Raw genomic sequence first — 18,635 nt, forward strand, 5'->3', positions numbered from 1 at the left:
GCGACCGCAAAATGTGACAGGGCAAGTGGCAGGGAGGATGGGCATGGCGGCACGGTGTGCCCGGGACAAGTCCGACCGCCATTGAGTTCAGCGTCGGCGCAAGGTAACGGCAGCGGCAACTAGCCCGGTCCCCCTCAGGAGTGCAGGGCAACAGCCAGCGCACGAAGCTCACCGGAGCGTTGTCCTGCTCAGAACGGAGGGTGACGGGGGAGACCGCAATACTCCACCAGCGACCCGTGGCAAGCAAGAACTATAACTGGGAGGGTGGCCGTCTCTCAGCCCGTGCCCAGCGTTCTCACCCGCCGCGCCTGCGCCGTTGCCATGGCGCCGGGATGGGGCAGCCCGCCACCGCGGGCCATGCCCTGCTCTCGCGAGAGCCGCCCCACTCAAAGCGCGCGCTCACTCACCGAGTCCCTCATGGGACTGCCGCGGTTGGTCAGCTCGGAGCCGGTCTCGGCAGCCGATAGCGTCACATCCGCTGACACGTACGGGCGCGCCGGAAGAGCTCCTCAGGTAGCCGTGGGCGTGCGTCCTTCGGCGGGTGGCCCCGCCCCCCGAGCGCGGCCCCGCCCCCCGAGAGCTCTGGTGGCTGCAGGTGCGTTCGCTGGGGAGGCAGGTTGCGACCGAAGCTAAGCGGGGCCCAGCGGAGGCGAGCGTGTATGGGGTGCCGGAATAACGTTGTGTTCGGGGATCGGCCGCTGGCAGCGAGCCCAACAGCCTGCAAGCAGAGACGGGGAAGCGGGGTCCGGGGGCGGGCTTGCAGTGGGCGCCCACAGCAGCAGAATGGGCACTGAAGGAATCCCGGGGCTATGTGACCTCCGCGGAGGGGAGAGAGGCCGGCGCTCCCAGGCCTGGCCTAGCCTTGCTCGGGACGTAAGAGAAAGAAGAGGGCAGCCCGGGGCGCTGGGCGGGGCTGGCTCTGCGGGGAGGAGCAGAAACGCGGCTTCGAACCGAAGCCTTTTCTCTATATGTTTTGGTTATGAAATGTGTGGTGTTCGAGCGAGCCCTGCAGAACACGCCTCAGCCTCCGCTGTGTGTCTGCAGGGAGGGCCGTTTCCTGGCTCGGATAGCACGGTGTCTTTTCTGCAGGGATATTACCAGGGGATCCAGACAGACCCCGATCTTGTGGAAGAACGTTGCCTTTGCTCTTGAGTTTCGGTTATCATGGTGTTGCTGATGTCTGAATGAGATATTTTTATTGGCACGGTTAACGGTATTATAAATATCGTACATTTGCTACATACAGATGCTGCCTGAAAATGAATAAAGACAAACAAATCGATGAAGATGATGATGACAGCGAGCAGTTCGAAGATTTTATGGAGAATTTTAACCAACTTGAACTGCTGGAGACGCACAGGCATTTGATTCCTGTAGGAACTCAGAGCTGTTGGTCAGGACAGTCTGACGATGATGATGATGAACAAGAAAGAAGTGAGGAATGGTATGAAATGCAAGAAAAAAAAATGGAAAAACATCCAGAGAAGTTGCTACTCTGGGCAGCTGAAAACAATCGGGTAAGTCATTTATTCTCTCATATGTATTACTGACAAGAATGTTATTCTTAGCAGATGTCTATGGTTTAAACCACAAACAAAATTTGTCTACAGTTTCCGTTATCGTTCTGAACTGTTGTGAGCTGGTTTTGGAAGTCACTGAATGTAAAGCATTTGTAGCCCACACACACCAGAGTGTCTCTAGATCCATTAGCATTTAGAACAAAAGCTTTGACTGCAGTTCTAAATTAACATTTTTCTTAAATGTCTATAGGCTTGAAAGCATGCACAGCTTTTCACAGCAAGTAAGCCTTTGAACTCTGGCATTTCTTCCCCCCCCATAAAAATACAGGTAAACAGTCACCTATTTTCCCGTGTTTTTGTGGGGGTTAAAAAAAGCCCTTTGTATTCTTGGAAGTGAGGAATAGATGACAACATTCCTATTACATACCTTATTACATTTTCATGTTTTTTTACTTTCATTAGTTGCCTTAAACACACAAGTTCCATCTACAGTCCTGGGGATATATCTTCACAGTGAATGGGGAGAAGGTCTAAAGTAAAGGTACTCCTAAGTCATTTCAGCTAATGCTCATGTTGCATCCCTTTCAAACCAGAGCCAGAAACGCCACCAAAACCGAACCCACAAAATCCCTTCACTCCAGTAACTATAACTGGTTACATTTTAAAACTTCTTGTTGCTCCTAAACCTTCTTGAAACTGAAAGAAATTGCTTTTCCATAAAACTTCAGAACAGTAAAAGCCACATGTCTTGTTTGCAGAGTTTGCTATTAAATTACCTGCTTCCTTTAAATAGCTAAGTACAGTGAAGAGGCTCCTTTCCGAAAAGCTGGCTCCAGTTAATGCTCGTGATGAAGATCAGTACACTCCTCTCCATCGAGCTGCCTACAGCGGGCACTTGGACATTGCCCATGAGTTGGTGGCCCAAGGGGCAGACATTCACGCGCAGACAGTGGACGGCTGGACGCCTCTGCACAGTGCCTGTAAGTGGAACAACACGAAAGTGGCCGCGTTCTTACTTCAGCAGGGCGCTGACATCAACGCGCAGACAAATGGCTTGCTGACACCACTGCATATCGCTGCAGGAAACAAAAACAGTCGGGAAACCCTTGAACTCTTGCTGATGAATCGCTATGTGAAACCAGACCTGAAAAACAACTTGGATGAAACAGCCCTTGACATTGCTAGGAGGACTGATATATATCATTACCTTTTTGAAATAGTAGAAGACTGCATCAATGCTGTCTCCCCTTAAAAGTTGTGGTTAAGGTTGTGAACGTGAGGTTTGCTGCCTCTTGTTTCTGTTCTGCATGCTCATCAATGGTGGTCTGGCCCTTTTGCAAGGAGGTTTTCTTCTAAGACACTTAGTTCTCCTCAGGCAAAATGTCACTTCTGGCAATTCAGCTCAGTAGTCTCGCTCATAATTTGAAGCATTACTACTTTTGCTCAACATGTTCAGAAAGTTTCAGTGTTTTCAGTGAGTCTCCATTTAATTACTTGAGATTTGGAGGAGCTTTTGAAATTGGTTTGTACTGTGAAAGCAGGAGGGAAAATGGGAACATTTACTTGATGCAAAAGAATTCTGGCTTGGTTATGCAGGGTTTTACAGCTCACTTGAATTTTTTTTTTTTCCCCAGAAATCTAAATTTTTAAAACTGCATGAAAGCTCAGAATGAATGTAACTTATTTGGGTGATATAAAAAATGCGCAGTGATCTCAGTGTAAGACTTAAGCTATAAAATAAAGTACTTGACCCTAACTATTTTGTGTCATATTTCAATTATCAATGGAATTGCCTGTTCATAACTCCAAAGCGCTATTCATAGGATGATAACGAGGTTTTGCTTTAACTTTTTTCCTAGTACTTTTCCAAGAAATTATTTTCTGTGAAGATCCTGTTTATTTTTCCCTTGCAAATGGAGTAAAGTTTTCAAATGTCATGGATACAGCATTAGTTAGAAGAAGTGAAGTTCAACTGTATAAGTATAAACAGCCAACATACTGCTGTGTCTGATTGAATTACAGCTAATTTAGCACAGAACACACTGAACAGTTGTTTCTTTTCCACTTTTGAATGCCCAAAGGGAATTCCTCATTTCAACTTGAATATTAGGATGCCAATGTAGTTTAAAAACTTCACTGGTATTTTTCCTCAAAATCCCTTAACTTCCAGATCATTCATTTATATTTGACACCTTTCTAATTTGTGATAGCTTGTATTATTAATCCTAGGCATTCACATCTGAGTTGGGTTGTCTGCTGTCATTAAACCTGACACGAAAGTAGTGGGGGGGGAGGTTGGTTTGTTTCTTAAGATTTCGAAGCGTTGAGCACACACTTGTATGCAGCTTCTCTCAGCAGTCACACCAGCTAGAATCTCATTGGTTTGCAGTGAAGACTTGAGACCCTTCATTTGAACTGCTCTTAGCAGGTCTTAGCCCTAAGTACTATTTGGTTTAACTTAGCAGAAAAATGTTAATCAGTGCTACAAATTTTCATATGACAGATCATAATTTGTTGCTCCTACTTGTCATTTCAGTCTTTCTGCTTGAAAGTGAAAAATTACAATTTTTAGATTTGTGAGTTTAATTTACCGGTGTTACTGTTCACATTAGCTGTATCAGTCTGCATCTCTTATTGTAACTTCTTTTAGAGAATCCAGATCTCTGGATTATTTAGCTATCTGTGAGACATCCTTCTTATTTTGAAAGTTTGGTTTCAGGACATCCGTGGAAGACGAATACACCTTGAAATGCATCAAGGAAAAAATACAGAAATGTATTTCATCTTGCATTTGTGTAACTAGACTTGATTTGTATCTTACAAGTTCTCACTAATGTATGCAAAGTCTTGATTTCAAGGAAGCAAAGCTTCTGTCCAGGTGAGCAGGACAGCTTCAAGCACCTGCCATCAGTATTAGCCATTGACTACTGTGATTGCCAGTTGTTCTTCTTTCTCAAAACTTTTAACAGTGGCAAGGAGACAAGGAGAATCAAGTCTACTTCTGTCCTTCCTATAAACAGCATCTCAAGAGTCCTCATTTTATGAAGAGCGTTATTAAAAACCAAAGGAGTACTTTTGAGTATTAGTAGATGTACATCATCTGTCCAGTTAAACTGGGCTTTTTATTTCCCTGAATCTGTTACTGTCTCAGGTGAGGATGACAGGGCATCCTCTCATAAGGCAAGACAGTGGTGGCACCCCACAGGGATACAAAATGTTTTGTGGCGTGCTGCTGAGCACGGTAACGGTGACTGACACAAACAAGGACTCGTTCATGATACCTACAACTGTTACCCACCCTGTGCTCCAAATGGGCAGGAGGTGGCCATGGCCTGATGCCGCCTGGGGCTGGCTCCTGGCAGCACCCTGCCTTGGACGTGCGCCCGCTGTTATGTACACCTGGCCTGTGGAAGGGGTGAAACACCTCAGCTGCGGCTGGAAGGGGCGGGCCCTAGGGACGAGGCGGGGAGGAAGTTGGATGCCCTCCTTCAGCACCTCGTTCCCGCGCCGAGGCGCAGCCCCAACATGGGGGAAGGCGGTGCCGGGGTGCCCGCCCCGTCGGGCCTCGGAGCCTCGGCTTTGCCCGTCGCGCCGCCGCCGGCTTCGCGCTTCCTCCTGCGGGCGGCAGGGCAGAGCCGGACCGCCCCCGCTCGCCTCCGTTGCTGTGGCGACGGGATCGCCCTGCTCCTACCTGCCCGGGCGTGACGGCGGCGGCTATGAGGGCAGCGAGCGGGGAGCAGCCGGCGATGGCGGTTGAGGAGACGGGCAGCGTACAGCCTTGTGAGCACACCGATACTCCGGTCCGGCGGTGGGGTTCGCCTCACGTCCATCCCCTCTCCCCGCCTTCGTTCTCTTTCCCCAACCCGGCCTCTCACCCGACATGTCTGCTCCGGGTAGCTGAGCCTTTCCCCTTGCAGCTTCCCGCTGACCCTCCGCGGCTACTTGACTCAGTGGCACCTTGCCTCACCCGTTCCTGTGCACCCCACCACGGCAGGGTGGGTAGGGCCTTGTCAGGCAGGGACTCTTCTGCCACCTTGAGAGGACCTAATCCCTCTTCAGCATCTTGGAGATCGCCTTTATCGAAGACATCTCCTTGGAGACCTCCTCCATGCGCGGCCCTGTCTTGAGTTGTTCAACATCGGAAGACACAGTGGCCGTGTCTTCTCGGGTGCCCTGGGGTGGCCTTGGCTCCTGCGTGGGAGACCCACCTCACCAGCACTCTCCTATTAGATTTATGCCAAGTGGTCCTATCGTTAGGAATCATTCAGTGCTGGGGAGCAGGGCCTAGCTGAACACCATCGTTATTTGTAAATTATTTGCCTTAGTGTTTTAAAGACACAAGTGGAGCAACATAAAATGATGGAGAGGGAGCCTACAGGAAAGCTGGAGAGGGGATTTTTACAAGGGCGTGTACAGAGAGAACAAGGGGTAATGGCTTTAAACTGAAAGAGTGTAAATTTAGATTAGCTGTAAGGAAGAAATTCTTCACTATGAAGAGGTGAGGCACTGGAACAGGTTGCCTAGAGCAGCTGTGCATGTCCCGTCCCTGGCAGTGTTCAAGGCCAGGTTGGATGGAGCTTTGAGCTACCTGATCTAGTGGAAGGTGTCCCTGGCCCATGGCATGGGGGTTGGAACTAGATGATGTTTAAGGTCCCTTCCAACCCAAACCATTCTATGATTCTACGACTCCATGTTGTATTTGGCACAACGTATTAATATTCAGGGAATTTAAAATAACTGATTCTTTTGTAATATGTTTTGCTGTCAGGGAAGAAATCTGTATATGTTGAGCCATCTAGGAGAGTTAAAGAAATACTTGAAGAAGAGTTTAATTTTCGGAAAGAAGCATGCCACATTAAACATCCAGCTGCAGGTAATCTTCCTTATCAGCAAATGAGAAGTGTCTGTCAGGGCAAATGAAATATAAATTGTTTTGAGGAACTGTGGCAAAATTATTATTTAAAAGAACAGCCCAGAATGGTACTTGTCAATGTTAGGTTAATGGTTGGACTCAATGATTTTAAAGGTCTTTTCCAACCTAAATGATTCATGTAATATCTTAGGGGAACAGAATAATTTTATGTAGCTTTAATTACCTTTTTTTTTTTAGTTTTAAATTACAGAACCATAAGGAGGTTGGATAGTTCCGTATAAATTACCAGTTTAATAAAACAAAAACAAATGCCAAGAAGTAAGGGAGGTTTTGTTACTTTTTTCTTTAAAAGAAGTGTTGTAATTATTAGAATATTTTGTCTCTTTGTGATCTTCAAAACTGAAGTTGATGTCAAAAAAACCCCAGTTGGGGTAAGAATGATAAATGTAAGTAAAGGACAGGAAAACAGCAAAAGCAATTAGAAAACCAGTCTCTAGGCAGTAGGCAAATGAGCTGAACTATTACAAGTTCTGAGAACTGGAGGTAAAAATGAAGTGAGATCAGAGTACAAGTAATTTGTTTTTTTTAATAAAAAAGATAATTTAATGCTAGAACAGTTAAAGATCACCTGGATTCATCATTTTTAATGCACACTTTAAATATTTTGCACTTAAACTGTTAGCCCTGATCCAAGCTCATTTGCTAGTCTTGGTGCAGAAATGAGTCTGAAGCCATGTGACCCACATAAACAAAACTTGCATCATGTTGGTGGTCTCCTGCAGCCATAAGATCTATTAATCTAATTGTAGAAAATCCATTTTCAGAAGTTTTAACGCTTAAGGATAGGCCATCTTATCAGATTGACCACAAGATCTTCTTTTTCTTATCAGCCAAGCTGTTATGTTTCTTTAGGTACTTCTCTGTAGAGTCCACTGAGTAAAGCTGGTTATTCCACAGCTTCCCTCATTATTTTTTTTCTTGTGGTTGGTGTATTTAAAAAAAAAAAAAAAAGAAGAAGGAGGTGGGGGGAAGCCTGATCAATAATTTGAATTTGCATGATTCAGCTCCTTGCTTTTCTTAGATATATATAACAGTGCCTTTTTGAGTACCCAGGATTTTCTTCTAGAGAAGGTGTATACGTGTGTATTTGAGTTTGGCTCTTTATCTGCTTTCACCAGTTGTTTTGCCTGCTCTTCTAAAATGTGAATACCAAATCTGATCATGATATTTCAGTAGCTGTATCACTAGTAACCTGTAGAAAGAATCATCTACTTTTGTCAGAGTTTACATTAACACTAACAACTGTTTATTGACTGTTACTCCTAAATCATGATACTTCTGCTCCACAATACTCAGTTCCCATTCTGTAGCCTCACATTCTCTTCCTTGGAGTGAAGGTATTCCTTGGTTATATTAAACTTCATTTTGTTGGAAAAAGCCCACCAGTACATCTCCTTACCATTATCCTCCATAAATAGAATAAAGGCATTTTGTCTTTGTTTCCAAATTTGGAAAAAAAATCTGATTTCTTTTATGTAGGATTAAGACTCAAGTCTAAACTGAGTCAAAATTAATTTAAAACAGTTGGATTCACAGACAAAGATGTATGTAAGTTAGGTGATGTAACCAGTATCCTGCCAAGATGTAAAGACCCTTTGAACCTGCAACTCCATTACTCTGATTAGACTCCTTCAGCAATTATAGCACACACCTGAAAATTAATGACTTATGTAAACTCTGTTTATAGCAAATTGAGAGGAAAAAGCACTTTAGAAATTAAATTCTTTTGTTTTGTCCCAGCTAACTGACCATTGCATGTGTCATGCTCTAGAAGTGCCTGTTCTTTTCCCACTGACTGTAAAGAGGTTCTAGACAAACAGATCACAGATGTTACCACTAGTCTGCTCAAGCTACTCCTGTGTCCAACATTGCTAAGAGCTGAACACAACCATATTTCACTGCACCCATCTGTCAACGGATCAAAATTATCTAGAATATTTCAGTTTGGTTGTATATATGGGTGCTAACATGTGTGTTCTCACAATTCCTGAGAAGCACTTAACGTACTAAAGATAATACAGAAATGCTACAAAAATATCTGCTAAAGGAGTGTGTCATATGGATGTATAACAAGCTCAATGTATAAATAGGAGGCATAGCATAACAGGTTATGTCATAGCATACCAATGCTAGGTATAAGTTTCAAATATTGGTGTATTCAGCAAGTACCTAGTTTCTTTTTCATCTGTTGTATATACCTGGAGAATTAGAGATGCTCCCTAAGTGGCCTGGGCTCTGATAAACAACAATTGTCAGGTTGGGTGGTTACTAATTACGCAGTTTAGGTGATTAGCAAGTTTATCATCCTGCTTAAATTGGATGGTTAGTAAATTGTAACCTTTCCACAAAACAAATTAGCTTTTTAGTTTTTTATTTTGTTTTGGTGGTGTGACTGTGATGGGGATTTTTGTTCATTTGGGTTTCTCTCTTTTTTTTTGGTTGTTGTCATTGGGTTTGGATGGGTTTTCTGGTTGTGTTTGATGGGAGTGGTTTTTTTTGTGTGTGTAGTGTTTTTTTGTGTATGTGTGGGTTTCATTTTTTCTGTTCTTCTATCTTTTTAATGTGGGCATCCCAGTATGACAAATAAATCATGTTGGATGCATCAGTGGTATTCCTGCTGCTTCTTACACGTCATAGCTGCATGCGGCTTCAGTTAGGAGCCTTGCTAGTCCGAAGCTGTTCTGCTGGCAGTAGAGAGCGCTGTATGCCTTCAGCAGCTCTGAATTGCTCTCTGAAGCTGTCACTACCTTTTCAGGGAGATTATAGTGTTCTGCTTAACTACTTCTAATTCATGTATGGAACAAAGGGTCCCCCCTTAAAAGTTGCATTAATTCTAGAACAAGTTGAAGCAATAAGTTGTAACAATATTGTTTTGCCAAATTATTAACAGTGGCTCTGGAAGGAATTTGGAGTGTAAGAAAAAATCTCTCCATTGGAAGCCTGAAACCTGTGTCACCAAACAGAAATGGTTTACTTTTACAACCTCAGTTCTACTCAAGGCATGCAAGAATGAAAAGTAAGAGTTAATAATAATGAACTTTCACTATAATTTTATGTATATATAATAATGTATTCTATAATTCATACATCTCACAGGACTGCAGATACATTTTGTTCAGTGTTATTTTTTCACCAGATTACCTATATGGTCTTACAGTAATCACCACTGGGCAACTTTTTGCAGAGCTAACCCACTTCTTCCATTAGTAAGTATCCAACAGACCTGAAATCTTTGCTTGAGAAACCTGTTCAGGACTGCCATGTTGAGTCATCTTATTTCGTGTTCTGAAACTTTTTGCAAATGCATGGAATAATCACTTGTTTCCTACTGAAGAGTGGTGAGTGTTAGTTTTGTGTAGATAATGAACCTTACTTGCCTTTCTTAACATCCAGCCTTAACCAGTTCAAGTGTTTGGAAAGCCCTCCTTCCAATACACCTCCTGAAAAAAGCCTGATGTAGGTATCATTTCAGGCATTTTAGCATTTGCCTGCAGTGGTCAGCTGGTGCTCTGGGGCAGGTATTTCTTTCTTTACAGTCAGAGAAGTGTGGCTTTTGTGGATCAGACCTATTTCTTATGAGCTGGTGGATTTTAGAGTAGTCTTCTTCATGTGCCCACCTTCTCTCTTTTAGTGCAAGATGGTGCCTTTGTAGTGTAAGGTGAAAGATTCCAACCCTGAGGAAAGAGTTTGTTAGTTTTGTAAGAGGAATATTGTTAGTGTCATGAGCTTGCAGAATATATGAACTTGGCATATTTTGCCATTAAATGAAGCCACTTCCCATATTCTTGAGGACTAATGATATAAAAACAGAGCTTGCTGCCTGACCAGCACCTTTTTCTTCCTATCTTGGTCTTGTGAGCTCTGGAGGTAGTGGCATCTTAGTTACAATATCAGCATGAATTATGTTTTAATTCTAGTATAAGAAGCGTTTAACCGGTGCAGCCTTCTGCCGGGCTGCCTTTGCTCTAGAGAGAGTACTTGTAGGAACATTTTGCCAGAAATTAAGTGCAGTCACTTCTGGTATGTAAACCAAGAAACTTTTAGTGACACTGTACAACCAAATAATGCCTCAGAGTTTGGAAATGTTGGTATGATTTTAAAAATCATGTACCTGTGGCTTCCAATGAAGATGTACAATTTTCAAAGATCCTGATCTCCTCTGTTTGCTGTTAAGATCCACAAGGGAAGAACAGCTTTAAAACAAAGCTGTTCACTCAAATTGATTTAAGTGTTTAGATGTACAGTGTCTGGTGGTTTTCTTTTGGGAATTTAGTCATGCTTTCATTCCCAGGGACTGCTGTTAGAGACAAGTGGTGCTCTTCTCACTAGCTGTACTGCCTTTTTTGAAGCTGAATAGGCAGGTGTCATAAGAGCAGGGGTGGCAGAAAAGATACAAGACAGGAGAAAAACTGGAAGGACTTCAACTCCTATAACTCACCAAACCATTTCCTTTCACGCATCTTTGTAAGGATCTGGGGAAGAAATGGTAATATATGCAGATGGAAAATGTACAGGCTATAAAATAGATGAAAAAAGAGTTTGTAGAGAGAAGATGAGCCTATTGTGTTTAGTGCCAGAAAGAAAGGCACCACAGAAAGGAAAAATAAAAGCAGAGACAAGGAGAATTAAAGAGGAGACATAGACCAGAAGGTTGAGAATTCCTGAAGGGAACTGGAGAGAGGAGTTCAGCAATGCAGGGATACAAAGTGAAAGACATGAATTTTTTAAATAAGTAAAAGAGAAAAAAAAAAAAAGAAATACATGCATGTTGCTGAATTTGATGAAGTTAATTTTCTTCTTTTACTTACTGCCTTTCCCTAAAAGTGACTAGTGGTTTGGTGGACTCACTATGTGGTATCTCCTCTCTCCTTACAGTGCATCTTATTTTTTTACAGATTGCTGAACTTTAGTGCTGTGAAGACCTGAGACTGTTGTGTCAAATCAAACATCAAAATGCCTTTAGAAGTTTAGATTGGTATCTCTAAGATTCTGAAGAAAGTTCTGTTTGGATAGGGAGCTATTTCTTTTGTGGTTGTTTATTCACTTCCTTGTACTGTTGTTTTTTGGGTTTTTTTTATCAGATGTTGTAGTAGCCAAATCTGATGTGTATTTCAGCCAGTGATGAAGATAAGCCAATCCGAAGATAACAAAATGTTCTTCCTGACAAAAACATGCTCCTGTGAAACCTGACATAGATTTCTCTGTTGCAAAGTGATTCTAAGTTCCAGCAGAAGATTGTAATTGAAGAGATGCCTTAAAATGTCTTACACTGAGTCCTCTCATTAAACTGAAATCATAAGCCAAGAGTGTGTGATTTGATATCTGATTTAATAAATATTTAACATAAATAAGCCTCTTTCTCCATGTAAGAGCTATCATAGTCTCAAAGAACCATATAGGCAGCCTGGAACCTGAAATAATCACTCTCCATTGACCATCATTACAGTGAGGTAATACCAAATCATTGTTTGTTTTATATTATTATACCACTTAGGAAACAGATGATGATCCTTCTAGCACAACACTGGAACAAAAGATAGCTTTGAAACTTCATGGATGATTGGAGTAGGTGCCAGAGACTGCAGTGACATTTGCAGCTATAGAATAGCTTCAGTGCTCTGGTGGCAGATGAGGGGCTGGAAACTCTCCAGGAAAGCATGTGAGCTGGCTGAGCCTGAACCATGAAAAGAGCAATTTGGAGACCTTCTGCCGTGGGAGATGGAAACTCCCATTTGCTGCCTCAGCCTGCTATCTGGGAAGGTTTATTGAGGGACTTCTGCTCACTGCTGCTTTCCCACATGGACACCAAAAATACTGCAAGGGGAGATGAGGTGCTTGTGAAGCATGACTACATTGCTGAGGGGCAAGTCAAAGGCATGAGTACTCAGGTGGTTTCTTAGTTCTACTGATGGAGGGGTAGGGCTTGAGGAATGGATGGATCCTGTGGGTCAACTAGTGTTTGCAAAGCTGGTTCTGAAAATAGGAAGTTGGCTTATATGCCCTATTTGAGGACTAAATACTGCTAGGATAAGATTCACCTCAACAAGTAGATGAACACAGGTTTTGACCTAGAAGGATTCATGATTGTTTCTTAAGAGCTGTGATAACCCAAGAAATACATAGTAGTGATCATTTTCCTGGCCAGCTTGGGAAGAGGAGTATAGATTGACACGAGAGTAAGATGACAACCCATGATCAAGTGAGAAGGTGATGGGCCAGGTCAGTAGGCTTGATATTTCTTGTCTTCATGTTTAACAATCTAGCTGAATGATCAGTCTGTCATATTTCTAGTATAACTGCAGCACATTATTTTCCATATTAGCAATACTTAGCACTTACTCTATGGTTCTCATTGCCAGAATTAATCCCAGATATCCATCCAGTACCTTTGTGGTATACACAAATGTTAGTGTCTGTTTAAAAGAGAGATTTATATTGTATGGTGATAACCAGAACTGATGGATAATGTAGATGGATAATGTAATGGAGTTGAAGAGTTGCTTATTCCCATTTCTGCCTCAGACTGGTAATTCACATCTTTCTTCAGGTGGGATCCTAAGGGGTAGAGATGGGATCTGGTTTTATGGCTCTCTAAGAAGTATCTAAACCACATTGAATATTGTTAAAAGGAAAGAGTCTGTTTCAACTTTGTGATGCTAGACTTTGTTTTCCTCTGATTTTTTTTACAATTATCTGTGAATTAAATGGGATTTTCTTTTTGTTTTGATTGTCTGGAACTTTGACAGTAAAAGTTTGGCTTTGTTTTCATATCAATGAGAAGGAGAAAAATCACCCTTAGATGGCCTCAAAACAACTCCTATCAGCATTTCCATTTGACTTCTAAATTAAAAAAAATATTGGCACAGAAAACTGCACCTGAGCCACTAGAGCAGGAGCTGCTTTTGAAAACATTATTCTCCCTTTCTAGATGCAAATTCGATCATGAACCACACAATAAAGTTTGAAAAACCTGGGACTTTCAGAAAGAGGCTTTGATTAAGCTTGTTGCATTTCATTTCTGCTCCTTGCTTCATTTTTATTCTACTCCACTCTTGCTGCTTTCTCATTCTTAGTAATTTTTTTCTTTTTTGTGATCTTATTTTAAAGTTTTCCAAATGAAAAGATTTCTGGGTGTACTCTGAATTCCTGCATGTGTCGGAGTGAGCTGAAATTTCCCCCCCACCAACAATAACCAGGCTAGCCCAGTCTGGAAGCAAATGAAGGCTGTATTTACAAGCAGAGTCTAAAATCTATGATGAAATGCAATGAATATGTACAAATATGCAAAATTCACAACATTTACAAATATATACAATCAACAGAAAAGCACAACCAAGCTCCCTTTGCTTCCCCCCAAGGGGACCCTCCCAAAGGGGCCTCTCTCTCTCCCAGGAGCTTCCCCCCAGACCCCCCTGGACAGAGAAACAGAGTTTGTTAAGCAGAAAGTTGTTAACTTAGCTGCCAAGGTCAGTACGTGTTATCTTCAGCCAGAAGAGAAGAAGAAACAGCAACCAGACAGCCCAGCAACTGCCCCCACTGCAGAACGCAGAATGTGCAGAATGCCTACTTTGTTTTGGGTAATAGTTCTTAAACATTTCTATCTATCCAATGGAAGTGTTTAGAACAATCGTTATTTTGATCTCTTACACCCAATAGTGACTTATTTACATTCTTTCACTTTCTGTGTTCTGAACTTTGCAAGGAAAAATTAAAAAGACAGTTTCAAACCATCACACTGCACTAGCTCAGTTTTGCTGCCATAAAGGCAGAATTGTGCATTTCGTTTGTGCCTTTACTCTCTCTTCCTTTTTCATGCAGACTTGTACAGCAGAGAAATGCCTTTTAGATAATTTCTACCAAATATTTTGTTTCGGTTATGAAGCTTGGGTAATTCTTAGCTAGTCCCATACATTCATGTTTATGACCTTTTTATGAGTCTGTTTTGAATAAAATGAAGCCATTTATGTATAATAACATTGCAAAAATATTACAGCAATAGTATTAATATTGCTATGTTTATACTATATTTACTATAATTTATTAAATGGGGGAATTGGGCTCGCATTTTAACATAATTATTTTTTACTGTTCAGCTACCCTTTTCTCTTAGTTTACTAATATTGCTTTGTTTTCAAACTAAACACTGCAGTTTTGAAAGACAAATGATAATTATTAATAACAGTGTTCAAACACTGACATCTTGCAAAGCCTATGGCAAGCAATGAAGCACAACAGGAGGTGGTCAAGAGAAGAAATTGGTGTTGAGAGCTCTATTAACTAGACTATACATGGTTTAAGAGATTCACTTTAAACTAGAGCTAGACTTATCTCCTGGACTGAAATGTCACCTCCATGCTCAAGGTTCAAAGATGTTTGAAGAAAAGCTTTACCACAAACCCTTGACCTCTGGCCTGGGGAATGGTCATGGGTTAAAAGGAGAGCATCAGAGCTGGGTGCACCTCACGGCCCCTGCCAATGTTGCTGTTTAAAATGCTGTCCAGTGCTCCAAAAGTCAAAGAAGACCGAAATCCATGATAACAAATAACTACAAAGCCAAATTCAGATTTGCTAGTACGCACACATATGTCACAGTACTTGAAGATCATGTGGTTTGGGTAGGAAAATTCTCTGCTCTGATTTGGCCTCTATTCTATACTGGTGATGAACAAAGATGTGTGCTGCAGTGGAAGGTTGAAGAGTGTTCTGGGACATGATCCTCCAACCACAGAGTGCACAGCACATTTGTTCAAGCCTGTGCCCTGACCTGGAAATGTCAACTTTACATAGTATTAATCCAACCCTGCTCACAGTCACAAGCAAACTGTACCCAGGCAGAATATTTTAACATCACATTTGCTGCATGTGCAGTAACGTGGGCTTGTCTGTCCCGAAGCTGTTCATCCAGCAAGGCTTGCATCAACTTTCAACTGAATCTTTTATGTCTCATCATATTTCAGAGTTTTAAACTTCCAAGCAGAAATATCATTATCCTGACCATGAAACAGTAGGTAATCAAATTACAGGCATTTAAACTTTACACTAAAATACAATATGCAATTTATACAGAACTTTTATCACTTCTTCATACAGAACTTTCCAAGTTCTTACTTGGAAAAAAAATTGCACTGAAACCATGGACTATATATGAAGAAGACATTTCAAAGTCATTCCTAGTGTCAGTTTGGTATCAGGTAGCATACTGCTACTTTTTGAAGCTGATCACATTTTCTTAGAGTAGAAAACTCCACAGGATTTCTCTGGTTGAAAGAATGTCTGGCTTAATAGCTGTGGCTGAAAGCACAACCACATCTTGCAGTACCTAGGCTTAAATACTTCTCAAGTGCGACAAAACTGAGTAAGTCAGAGTAGAAGAGGAAGCAGTCTGGGAAGCTCTAGGAGAAAACATTTACCGCTGCTGGAAACAGAAAATTTTAACCTTCACATAAGCAAAATGCTGTTTTATTTTGCAACAGCTTCATTACTAATGTCCAACATTTTATTTTAGATTTCTGCCTATCATCAACACTGGAGCTTACTGTGGTTTCCACAGAGCAGTTAAACCACAGTTGCTCCCTGATTTGTGTGTGCAGTACTGAGAAGTCTGTGTGGTCCTCAGTTCAAGGAGCTATCTCTTGGGATGGTTTACCTCCAAAGCAGACAAAACCAGGTGTGTTTCTTTTGGATGGTCTGCAGGTTATCTGGTAATGCTATTGAACCTTCACCATGTTGTACTTCCCAGTGACATCTGTGGGGTTTTCCCTGAGTCAGAGTGAATAAAACTGCTTGACAAAACCTTACCAGTGCAGAGTAGCTAACTGTGATATTATGGAAGAAATGAGGCAAACTAGAGCTGATGTGGGTTACTTCAAGGCCAGTGTTGTCTAGAAGGCAAATAAGACATCAAAAAGGAAAGAGAAACTCCTCACCTATATGCAACTCTGAGGACACCTGACTTCTAATCCTGGTCCTGACAGTGAGGTCATTCCTTGTATCCTTCACTCTAAGGCAACACATCAAATCTTGCTTGAAAGTTTACTACCCCTAAATTTCTAGGAGGCTGCTAAACTCTTAGATGAAGGCACACCTATCATTACTTTCAGTAGTGACTATGATGAATACCTAACTATATTTCTGTGCCATCTCCCACATTGTAAGGGCTTTGAAGACAGACATAAATAGCAAAACAACTGGATCCGCGATTTGTAAAAATTCTAAATGATTCCTTAAAAATAGGCTTCATCATTATCATAGACTTTTGAAGTAGTGGACTACATGTAAATCTAAACATGCATTTAGACCCCACCTAGGCAGAAAAAACATGAAAATGATCTTACGGTGACAGTCACACAAACATTCTAGGCTACTGTTCTCTCGTCTTGAAGTGATCTAATTTTTATTTGCCACAATAAGACAAATAGGAAATGTTACAATGCAGCTTCCTGTGGATTATCATCATAGCTTTCTTCAAAATGCTGTGTAGAGCTGTAGCTAGTGGTGAATTAATGTATATAGAAAGCAGATTTGTTAGAATCAAGAATAGAATCAAGAGTCAAGAATCAAGAATCAAGAAGGTTGGAAGAGACCTCAAGGATCATCGAGTCCAACCTGTCACCCTACACCTCATGCCTATCTAAACCAAGTGCCACGTCCAATCCCCTCTTGAACACCTCCAGGGATGGTGACTCCACCACCTCCCTGGGCAGCCCATTCCAATGGCCAACCACTCTCTCTGTGAAGAACTTTCTCCTCACCTCCAGCCTAAACCTCCCCTGGTGCAGCTTGAGACTGTGTCCTCTTGTTCTGGTGCTGGTTGCCTGGGAGAAGAGACCAACCCCCTCCTGGCTACAACCTCCCTTCAGGTAGTTGTAGACAGCAATGAGGTCTCCCCTGAGCCTTCTCTTCTCCAGGCTAAACAGTCCCAGCTCCCTCAGCCTCTCCTCATAGGGCTTGTGCTCAAGGCCTCTCCCCAGCCTCGTTGCCCTTCTCTGGACATGCTCCAGCAATTCAACATCTTTCCTAAACTGAGGGGCCCAGAACTGGACACAGTACTCAAGGTGTGGCCTAACCAGTGCTGTGTACAGGGGTACAATGACCTCCCTGCTCCTGCTGGCCACACTATGCCTGATGCAGGCCAGGATGCCATTGGCTCTCTTGGCCACCTGGGCACACTGCTGGCTCATGTTCAGGCGGTTGTCAACCAGTACCCCCAGGTCCCTTTCCACCTGGCTGCTCTCCAGCCACTCTGACCCCAGCCTGTAGCTCTGCATGGGGTTGTTGTGGCCAAAGTGCAGCACCCGGCACTTGGATTTGTTGAATGCCATCATGTTGGATTCTGCCCAACTGTCCAGCCTGTCAAGGTCCCTCTGCAGAGCCCTTCTACCTTCTAACAGATCAACACCTGCTCCCAGCTTGGTGTCATCTGCAAATTTACTGATGATGGACTCAATCCCCTCATCCAGATCATCAATAAAGATATTGAACAGGATGGGGCCCAGCACTGATCCCTGGGGGACACCACTAGTGACAGGCTGCCAGCTGGATGTGGCACCATTCACCACCACTCTCTGGGCTCGGCCCTCCAGCCAGTTCCTAACCCAGTGCAGAGTGCTGCTGTCCAAGCCACAAGCTGCCAGTTTGGCCAAGAGTTTGCTGTGGGGGACAGTGTCAAAGGCCTTGCTGAAGTCCAGGTAGACTACATCCAGAGCCTTTCCCACGTCCACCAGGTGGGTCACCTGATCATAGAAGGAGATCAGGTTGGTGAGGCAGGACCTGCCCTTCCTAAATCCATGTTGGCTGGGCCTGATTCCTTGGCTATCCTTCAGGTATGCAGTGATTGCCCCCAAGACAATCTGCTCCATGATTTTCCCTGGCACTGAGGTCAGGCTGACAGGCCTGTAGTTCCCAGGTTCTTCTGTTTGTCCCTTCTTGTGGATGGGCATCACATTGGCCAGTTTCCAGTCTTCTGGGACCTCTCCAGTGAGCCAGGACTGGTGGAAAATGATGGAGAGAGGCTTGGCCAGCTCATCTGCCAGCTCTTTCAGCACCCTAGGATGAATCCCATCAGGTCCCATGGACTTGTGAATATCCAAGTGACTCAACAAGTCTCGAACTAATTCCACATGGATTTCAGGAGTACAACACTGCTCCTTGACCCCATCAACCAGCTCAGGAGGCCAGTTATC

General features: G+C 42.8%; 1 protein-coding gene across 1 annotated transcript; it reads left to right on the forward strand.

The window, feature by feature from the left end:
• Positions 1-573: 573 nt before the first annotated feature.
• On the forward strand, positions 574-3,237 carry ANKRD49 (ankyrin repeat domain 49). The gene is made up of 3 exons (XM_054386314.1): positions 574-595; positions 1,247-1,517; positions 2,314-3,237. The coding sequence occupies exons 2-3, from the start codon at positions 1,260-1,262 to the stop codon at positions 2,770-2,772; spliced, it is 717 nt and encodes a 238-aa protein (XP_054242289.1). The 5' UTR covers positions 574-595; positions 1,247-1,259; the 3' UTR covers positions 2,773-3,237.
• Positions 3,238-18,635: the final 15,398 nt, after the last annotated feature.

The sequence above is a fragment of the Indicator indicator genome, chromosome 1, assembly GCF_027791375.1.
Source record: "Indicator indicator isolate 239-I01 chromosome 1, UM_Iind_1.1, whole genome shotgun sequence".
NCBI classification, from domain to species: domain Eukaryota; kingdom Metazoa; phylum Chordata; class Aves; order Piciformes; family Indicatoridae; genus Indicator; species Indicator indicator.